The 10,538-nt window shown below is 37.4% G+C and overlaps 1 protein-coding gene and 1 long non-coding RNA gene across 2 annotated transcripts in view; one reads left to right on the plus strand and one right to left on the minus strand.

The window, feature by feature from the left end:
* Positions 1–10,538, minus strand: part of LOC110459012 — a 34,240-nt gene that overhangs the window by 15,332 nt on the left and 8,370 nt on the right. The gene's annotated exons all lie outside the window — the stretch shown is intronic.
* On the plus strand, positions 7,197–10,322 carry LOC110459011. Its single transcript, XM_021511030.1, has 2 exons — positions 7,197–8,062; positions 8,988–10,322. The coding sequence occupies exons 1-2, from the start codon at positions 7,409–7,411 to the stop codon at positions 9,750–9,752; spliced, it is 1,419 nt and encodes a 472-aa protein (XP_021366705.1). The 5' UTR covers positions 7,197–7,408; the 3' UTR covers positions 9,753–10,322.

Below are 10,538 nucleotides of genomic sequence, written 5' to 3' on the forward strand. Positions count from 1 at the left end.
TGATGATCTTTCTTTCCACGTAGAGAAAATCACTGTAGTACCTCTGAGTCTGTAGAAGAAGATTTTTGAAATATTGATTAATTTTCCCTTTGGGGCCCCGCCCTGGCCCCAGGGGTTGGGGTAGGAATCCCAATTTTACAATTTTGAAGCCTCATCTACCAAGGATGATTCTGACTAAGTTTGAAAAAAATCCATCCACTGGTTCTTGAGAAGAAGTTGAAAATGTAAAAGTTTACGCACGACGCACGACGCACGACGGACGACGGACAACGACGGACGACGACGGACGAAAAGCGATTGGAATAGGTCACTTGAGCAAAGCTCAGGTGACCTAAAAAACATGTTTCTGTCTTGTGGGTTGTTTGGTGCATAAATATTTATCAGTGTGTATGTTGTTTGATCAATTTGGATGTTTATGAGTACATAACGACCATTAGCATCTGTATGTGTATTTACAATGTTATAATCTAGTTTAATTTACTACTAATCAGTATTGAAGTTCCCCTACTGTTACTTGTGCCGTAACTGTCTATAGTGTCCCCTTGCCATTCAGCATATCGGATTTTGTCTGATTTTTGTGTGAAGTGTGTTTCCTGAATGAACGCTATGTCTACTTTTTGATTAAATAAATATGTGTATAAACGATTTCTTTTGTTCTTATCTCCTAGTCCTTGGGTATTAAGCGACAGAATATGGACTGTGCTTTAGATTGGTCATTAGGGATGCATGTTGTGGGTGTGTATGATATTTAGACTATAGACATGTATAGGTATAACCTTTTTTCAATTTTGCTTTACATATATCGAGACATACTTAATTATGCCTTGAAAATATTTGATCTTGAACAAATGGATGTAATACTGATATCTTTTGAAGTTCACTTACCAACATTTTCAGGGTCAAGACAGGTTGAATTACATAGCAAAATGTAGGTACAGTTGTTATTATAACTGTAAACTAACCTATCTCTTGTTTGTTTACCTTGTACCATATTTTGAATACATGTAAAACATTCATCAGTATTATAATTTCCCATACCGAGACGTACCTATGAACGTCTGTAAGATATGTGATTTTAAGTACATGCATGTAATGTTGAGATTCTTTTTTTAATATAGTTACAACTGTCTTTAAATTCAAAACTAGTACATTTAGGTAATACAGAATTGTGTATACAAATATGTACAAACTACATGTAGTAATAGTTTGTACTCCTTCCCATAAACATACATGCATATATCTATATATTGAATATACACACATATACATGTTTATTAACGAAGATTCAAGTTTTTGTTTGATACAAAGATTGTCCGACTTGTACCATACTTCGAGTACAACGTTTATCATTATTATCGTCTTATTCGGTTTCCAAGCGTTCATTTTTGTGTAAATCGTTGTCATTCTCATTAGTCCATAAAGCAATAAACAGTTCAATATAACCAAATCACAGGTTAGACATGGTAGAGTTAACCTTTTTTGTCGTTGTGTTTAGCTCTTCACTTGGGGTTGGTGGGGTCCGGCCTTGTCTTGACTTTTGTCCAGGCGCTTTGTTGGGTACCGAGGACGGTGTCACGCCCTTATTGGATTTACCCGTTACAACGCGTCTGTTTCCTGTGGACACTTTGATTTGACGACGCTCTTTATGTGCATCACTGTCAGGGATGAGCGTGTCATTATTAGTGTTTTAAGGGAGCGGGCCGTTGTCGGAGCTATGATCACTGTCGTAGTCGTCTTCACGTGCGTTTTCATTGTTGTTGGTGTTTACCTCGTCATGGTCCTCGGCTTCGCTGGTAATGTCGTCAGACTGGGGTACCCCAGAGGGTGATGGGCATTCTGATTGTTTATGTCCGGATTGGTTACACAACAGGCATTTCCAGTCATTTGAACATTGACGAAATGTGTAGCCAACTTGGAGGCATTTCGAACAAGTCAAGTTGTCTGAAACTACCTGTCCATAGTAGGATACCCTGGCTTTGTATCTGCCAATTTGTACAAATTTTGGGATGTGATTTGTAAGCATGCGTGAAAGAATCAATAAAGTTCTATCACCCGTTTCACAGTTCGTGAGTTTTTCGTTGATACGGAGCTTCTCGGGTGATATAACCTATCGTCTCCAGACCTTTCAAAATAAAGAACCGGTCGATCTGTCCATCGTCCGCTGACAGAGGAATGTCTTTTACTCTGACTTTTGTGGTGTTCTCTTTATCAAAACGGTTTGGGTTGATTTTAAGGACGCCCATGGTGTGCCCCTTAGCGGGAAACCCGATGAAAGGAGTTCACATTTATTATCTAGGTTGTCAACGTAGATGCGCCATAACCCTCTAATTCTTTGCAGTCCAATGATATGGGTGGGATCTATAACTTCAGCGAGAGCAGTATACATTTCGAGATGGGTTATGAATTCAGAAGGATTCGGTCTCTGTTCCCCGAAAAAGTCACATTCTCTAAAGAACGCTAATGGTGGTTCCGTGAACAACTCGCTGATAGGTTCAAATCTGGCGTTATTTTCAAAGTTCAACATTTTGTACTCAGTTTCTTGTCTTAGTCCTTGATAATTGGCACACAAAACACATTTGCTGCAACGGTGTTGATTAATTCTATGTTTCAATGGGAATCTTTAAATATTTTGAGAGCGGAGCAAAAAAAAAACGCCTTGGCAGCTTCGCGCATGCTCAGTCTGATTCAAAAGTTTTGAAATTTTAATAGCCCTTCCCCCCCCCCCCTCCCCCAAGATAATTTCTGCTGTATTTTACCAAAATCTGCTATTGAAAAACTGCAAAATCACTTTGTTTTCTCAAAATAAAGTTACAATTTTTCTGAAGTCTGAGTCAAATGCCACTGTCGAAAAGAAATTGACAAAACATTGAACACATATGCACGTATACGATAATAGGAAAATGCCTGTCTGTCTGTCTGTATGTCATTATTGAGGCAAAAACAAGGAGCTACTTGATACTCCACAACTACCATGTTAACATGGTTTGGGTGATTACTATAGGACAATAGGGCTGATTTCCACTCATTGTTGTATTACCGGTAATTTTGTAATGTAGACATGACAAACTGTGTGACTTTTCATTTTCAATTCATATTGCTGTTTACATTACATGGCAAATGAAAGATTTTTTCAATTTACTTTTATTGTATTTCTTGTTGTTGTGGTTTGGGAAGGGAAGGGTGAATTCAGTATGCCAAATTCGTCCGTTAATAAGGTTGTATTTTTTTTTTTTTTTTTTATATCAACACCCAAGAATTGTCTTCCATTTATTACAAAAAAATGAACTAGCGTGACCGTCAATGACTAACTAACCTTTCAATTATTCATCAATGTTAAAACCACAATCAATTCATTCATCAACACTGGAACCACATTGAAACTTTGTCTACACAATCATTAAGCTTATTCCTTAAAAGAAATGGATGCATTTGATTATATACAATGCCATGTAAAAAGGTTCCTGCATATAGTTATCAGATCTCTTAGGTTTTTTTTAAACAACAAATGTACTTCAAAATTCAATATATAGTATTTCAAAACAATAATAAACAATTATCACTTTTTCTGTATTACATTTGCAATATTTTGAATGTAGATCTTTGTCTGGTATGGAATGATAGAGCTCTACATTGTAGCTATATATAGGAAACCAAAGATTGGCAATAGCAGACCCAATTAATATAAGTCCCTGTTATCAGAGGCAGGATAAACAATTTCCGCAAGATGTATAATGTCTTGAAGCACTGCTTCCTTTGATTACCACAATCATGAACAAATCATTGGTTGAGTCAAAGGTTCCATTATGTTTCAAGAAGGCACATGTCAGACTATTGTTAAAAAAGCCTGGAATGGACAAGGAGGAGTTGAAAAACTACCGCCCAGTTTCAAATCTGTCTTTTCTGTCTCAGACCTTGGAGAAGGTTGTGTCCCGGCGTTTAGAGGTTCATCTCCATGCAAACAGTCTCCATGACAACATGCAATCGGCCTACCGCATGGGACACTCTACTGAGACGGCCCTCCTATGTGTACATAGTGATATAGCTTCTGCATTGGATAACAAGTGCAGAGCGGTGCTTGTCATGCTGGACATGTTAGCTGCATTTGACGTCATCGACCATGGCATACTTTATAAATGTCTGGAATACTGTTATGGAGTGACTGATACCGCACTATGCTGGATACAGTCATACCTGAGTGAACGACAACAGTGTGTTGCCATCGGATCTGCCACCTCACATGACAAAGTACTAGATTTCGGGGTACCTCAAGGGTCGGTGTTAGGACCACGAAAATATTGTATGTACTCCAAACCGATTGGAGAGATTTGTCGTCGCCATAGCCTTCGCTATCATTGCTATGCTGATGACACACAAATTTACATGGTCATAAAACCACAGGACAGTTGGAATACAGTCTCAGAAAGTCTGGAAGCTTGTCTGACAGATNTCAGGAACATCGGCTGTATTCGGCAGTTTCTAACTGCAGATGCATGCAAGATTTTGGTGCATTCACTTGTTACCTCTCGGTTGGATTATGGTAACGCCCTGCTCTGTGGTATATCTGACAAACTAACTAGTCGTCTGCAGAGGGTCCAGAACACTGCAGCACGGCTAGTTACTCATACTCGAAAGAGAGAGCACATCACACCTGCGCTTTATTCATTGCACTGGTTACCTGAACGATACAGGTCGCAGTACAAAATTCTGTTATACACATACAAGGCACTGAATGGAACAGCTCCTCAGTACCTACAGGAGCTTGTTACCCAGTATCAGCCGTCAAGATCACTGCGGTCAGAGTCAGAATCTTTGTTGTGTGTCCCAAAATCTCATACTGTGATCTACGGAAACAGATGCTTTGGGAGGGTTTCGGCTACGTTGTAGAATAGCTTACCATCTGCTATTAGGAAGTCAAATACCCAGGCCAAGTTCAAGGGGGACATAAAAACTCACCTCTTCACATCTGCATTTTAGAATCTTTGCAAAGACGTCATGTAAATACAACCCTTATGTTTGTTCAATTATGTGCACATTGCTTGTTAAATGTATGAAAGTGATTGCAAGCCTTTGTTGTTTGTTTTCACAATTATAACCATTACTATGATCCATATGTTGTAAAGCGCCTTAGAGTAATTTTACAAATTATATAGGGCGCTATATAAATGTTGTATATTATTATTATTATTATATAAATAGTGTCTCATAATTTGAATGCATACACCAATGATAAAGTTCCATGCATATATGAAATAGAAATCTAGATATCTGACATCACGAAAAGGGTCATTTTGGTTCAATTCTCTACCGGAATCTACGAGGCTGTAGTTAGTATTACCCGGGAGTTCTATTTTTAGAATAGTCGGATTAGACAAAGCACCAAACGACGGCTTCTAAACTATCATCAGCTTGAATAACTTTTGAAAATAAATAACTATTGTGAAGTAATTTGTCAATATGCATTAATGAGAGTGATTGGGAAAGGAAACACGGTAAAATACTTTCTCAAATTAGTCATAGACTGCAAGTCCGTCGACGCGGCCACACAATGTTTACAACTGTGCTGTGGGCAAAGCTTAGGTGCCGCCAGGTAAAAGTCTGGGATTGATGTTTAATCAACATATGGGAACGTGGACAACGAAACTGATTTACATTGAATTAATTTCATTGAAAATGATTGTGAAATCTCACCGTTTTGGGTTTACTTACCATTAAATATAGCCATGTCCAGGAGACCGACTATATTGGGTCAGTAAAGTCTACTCCGAACTGCTCTCTAAGTTTTATTTAATCAAATTTCCATTGGAGTTTTTTTAACAAGTTTGAGAATTACAGTAACACAAAATATGATCACAGAAATACTCAAACAAATCTCTTGCAACCAAACATTTTATTCGCATGAAGCACGGCGGGACATGTATTCACGAAACATAATGCTGTTAACCCATGTAACACCCATTTCCTACTTTCGTTTTCTAAAACGTAAACACATATTTGACCCCTGTGACCTTGAATATAGGTAAAGGTAATTCATTTGAACAAACTTAGTAGCCCTTGATCCTAGCATGTTACTGGTCAAATATCCATATCCTAGGCCTCTATGTTATTCAGAAGAAGTTGTTTAAAGATTTTTTTTAAGACAATCAACTCCTTTGACCTTGAAAATGGATGAAGGTCACTCATCCATGCATACTACAGGCCCAATATCAGTACCCTGGGTATTTTGGTTACTGAAAAGAAGTCATTTGAAGATTTTAACACATTTGACCCATGTGACATTGAAAGTGGGTCAAGGTCATTCCTTTGAACAAACTTGGTAGCCCTTCATCCTAGCAAATTACTGACCAAATATTATTATCCTAGGCCTTTTGGTTATTCAAAGTTGATAAAAGGTTTTAAACATATTCAACCCTTGTGACCTTGAATATCAGTAAAGGTAATTTGTTTTGAACAAACTTGGTAGCCCTCTAATACAGCATGCTACTGGTCAAATAACATCATCCTAGGCCTCTTGGTTATTGAGCAGAGGTTGTTTAAAGGTTTTTAACATATTTGACCCCTGTGACCTTGAATATTGGTAAAGGTCATTCATTTGAACAAACTTAGTAGCCCTTGATCCTAGCATGTTACTGGCCAAATATCATTATCCTAGGCTTCTAAGTTATTCAGAAGAATTTGTTTAAAAGATTTTTTAAGACAATTGACCCCTGTGACCTTGAAAAAAGATGAAAGTCATTAATTTGAACAAACTTGGTAGCCCTTCATCCCAGCATCCTACTGGCCAAATATCATCACCCTGGGCAGTTTGGTTATCCAGAAGAAGTTGTTTACAGTTTTTAACATATTTGACCCCTTGGACCTTGAAAATAGGTGAAGGTCATTTATTTGATCAAACGTGGTTGCCCTTAATCCCAGTTTGCTTCTGGCCTATAAATGACAATCATATTGCAAAACTATCAATGGTAAGTCAATTCATGGTAAGTTAATTCATGGAAAGTCAATTTATGAAAAGTCAATCAATTGTAAGTATATCAATGGTAAGTATGTCAATGGTAGGTCTATCAATAGTGAGTCTATCAATGGTAAGTGTATCAATGGTGAGTATTTTAATGGTAAGTCTATCAATGGTGAGTTTATCAATGGTGAGTATATTACTGTGAGCGCAATGCAAGTGTAAACGATATCAGTTGACAACTCTCTCTGAAGGTAAAGTCGACACTCAGTGTCACCCCTTAATTGGTTTGGAACCAAGTGATGATCAAAGAGAGTCGACGAGTGCCGTTAATTGGCTGTTCCTGATTCAGGTCAATGTAGGCGGGGCACTGATTGTTTTCGCGCCATCCTACACAACTGTGTGTACATGAGTTCGGTCTAACATTCATGATCTGTAACGTGAGACTGATAAATCAGCATGGCTTCCAGATCTCCCGAAATGGACGATTTTATTGAGTCGCTAGACCCTGGATTATTGACCTATAAGCAGGAGCTATATATGAGAAGTGTTACGAACGAACGGACCCTGAAATATTTACGTCCGCGTGAGGTGTCTGAAATGAGTATACCTGATGTGTATAAGCGGATGTTAACTGAACGGATTTTGAGTTTGCAGACCCCGGAAACTAAAAAAACTATGAAGGCAAAGACAAGCCCTTTCTGTCGGGAGGAGCGGGGTGTTGACCACCAAAAGAGAGGTGGTAAGAGATTATTCCCCGATTGTGAGTTGTCGGAGAATAATGACATGCCTACAAATACACAAACTGACAAAAATAGCGGGTTTATCTGTCAGGAAATAGAACGTTTAACGGAAAATCAAAAATCAATAACTTTGATTATAACAGAAAAAAAAGATGAACTAAAAACAAAGAAGTTGTGTCCAGTTCTTCCGAAGCCTCTCTCCATACCCGGATGTTGTGTGATAAAAGTGGTCTGCGATAATTGTCATCACCAAGGTCATCGGGCAGCAGGGAATCGTGGCAACAAAGCGTGTCCTTACATGGCGTGTGACGGCTACTACTATTGTGGATTGTTGAGCAAACATAAAGATTTCAAGGCTGAACTTGGCGAGGTTGGTAAACACACTTCCAATTATGTAATATATATACATGTATGCATTTCATATTTTCACAAGTGTCAGAAATTTGTCTATGAAACGTACAGTTTCCGATCTATTTTTTTTTGCAAATTCGTTATAAACGAACAGATTTACACATGTGACCGTGTATTTTACGATGTATTTGCATGCGCATTTCTCGCCGTGAGAAGGCTGGCAACTAAGCATGTTAATGTACAAAATTGTATTTTACACAAATTTAAGTTGTAAAGCTGCCTGCAAATATACAGACTACACCAATGTAAATTAGTATGTTAGTAATTGTATTTCAATTATTAAATCAGAAACATTTTACATATATTTTCGTTGCAGCTGGTTTACACAGCAATATGTAATATAAATAACCAACAACTAAATATCAAATTGTGCCGGAAAATGTGTAAACTTCGGCTCGAGATTTTGTTATAGTTTTATAAACAAATTATCTGAAATCTGAACTTCTTCTGAGCGGTCTTTGTCAAAATTGAATTAAATTAAAATATCACAATACGCTGTCTCTGTAATGTCATTAGATTTCCTTTATATTTAATTCTTTCAAGTATTAATTACCGTAATGTTAAAAACGTGAGTTATGATTTAGATTACTCGTTCTGAATTTAGAAATTAATTTAGTTTGGAATATATTGTAGATAAATACGGCTTTTAATCAACAACAATTCTTCATGTTGCATGCTTATTTTGGGTTTGTTTATTTTCGCCGGTTTTTAAATAGATTTTATGGTGTTATCTTTTTTAATGCGTGTTTTATAGGGTCTGGAACAGTACAAGATCGGGTAAATGTCTAAAGATTTACATAATTATTGGTAAGGATGCATTCAGTTCTGGAAAAAAAATCTGTAATTTAGTGAAATAATTCGTGTTTTGTTTTTCTCATTGGCAGCTTGAAAAGGAGATCACAGCGTTGGAAAAATCGCTGAAAGATGAAAGCACACAGTTGCACACGATGAGGACGTTCTTGGCACAAAATGCTTCAAGCTTTATCGGAACCATGCGCCCGAGGTTAAAGGCGATGTTCCCCAAAAAGTACGCAAACAAAGATGGCACACAGGTATTGCAGAGAGATTTACGTCTGATCAAAACGGCCACAGGTGGAAAAATACCGGAAATAATTACTCGACATTCTATGGAAAAGTTGATTGCTACAGGAAATGATAAAATATCTGTTAAATGTGGGTTTAATGAAAAAGAAAGTGAATTTTATTTGTCGGAAAATTCAGTTCCGTCTGGGTCTGGATCAACATTTCCTCGGACGTGGAATCTTCCAATGAAGTCCTCGTATCCCTCCGAAACATCAGCGTGGGCCCCGGGACTATTTCCCGTTATATCAACCCCCACGTCACCAAGCCCTCTTCCAGTTATTTCGACATCAGGCGCCTGGAACTTCACACCACCATGTCCAGGCCCACGCTCTGTTATGCCGATGTGGCCCCCAGGTCAGATTGGGATGTACGGGAATTACACGCCCTGGTCACCATACCGTCAATCGTTCAGTACCACCAGCATCGGATTTGTAGAACCATCATCCACAATTACCAGTGAGCAGGACAGTACGTCTCCTCCTCTACCTAGAGATATGGAAAGTGTGTACCCCCCTCTTCCGCCTAGCTATCCAGTTAACCCACCTCTGCCTAAAGATGATGAATGACTTTAATTATTTTTCAATTCTGTAGGTTGTGACCATGTCTGAGAAACAGACAAAATAACATTTTGGAAATTACTGAATGTGAGAGGTTTAAACAACCTACAGTAATATAAAGTTCTGCCTAAAGATGATTCATCATTTCAATTATCTTATCCGTTCTGTAGGTAGTCTGAGAAACAGACAAAGTAACATTTTAGAAATTGCATAGAAATTACTATCAATCTGAGAGGTTTCAAACTAATAGTAATATCATAACTGAACGAATGAAAAAACTCTACAAATTGTTTACAACTAAATGTATTTTTGAGGCGGGTATCAATAAATAAAGTACTACATACCAAGAAACTTTCCTCCGTTTTTTTCTTTAAGGTAAAACATGTATTTTCGGTCAACCTATGAAGATTTTTTTTACAGTTAATAAGTTGTGCACAAGTAAAAAATTTAGAATAACACTTTAAATGATCACATAACACTTTTATCGACATAAACCATTATTGTGTTTTGATTAGTTGGTCTACAGTTATCTATACATTTTATAATGTATATATATATACAGATAATAAGTTTTAATTATGCCTGGTGGCCATGCTTTTTGACCTACTTTACTTAGTAACCAGGTAATTTAAAAAAGAAGTTTGATGGTACCTGTGATCTTGTGTATATGTAGATAAATAACAGGACAGAAAAAAAGGGGGCAAGTAGAAAAGAAGTTCTAAATGGTTGACCGGAAATTCATATTTTACTATTTTTAATTTGCATGCTTAATCATAAAATTGTTGTGATCTGCAC

This window comes from Mizuhopecten yessoensis, unplaced genomic scaffold, assembly GCF_002113885.1.
Source record: "Mizuhopecten yessoensis strain PY_sf001 unplaced genomic scaffold, ASM211388v2 scaffold9907, whole genome shotgun sequence".
Classification (NCBI taxonomy): domain Eukaryota; kingdom Metazoa; phylum Mollusca; class Bivalvia; order Pectinida; family Pectinidae; genus Mizuhopecten; species Mizuhopecten yessoensis.

Excerpts from the sequence above, each read along its gene's own strand:
- LOC110459011 (XM_021511030.1), top strand. The coding sequence starts at position 7,409 with ATGGCTTCCAGATCTCCCGAAATGGACGATTTTATTGAGTCGCTAGAC. Across the intron at positions 8,063-8,987 it reads TCAAGGCTGAACTTGGCGAG|CTTGAAAAGGAGATCACAGC; the intron begins GTTGGTAAACAC and ends TCTCATTGGCAG.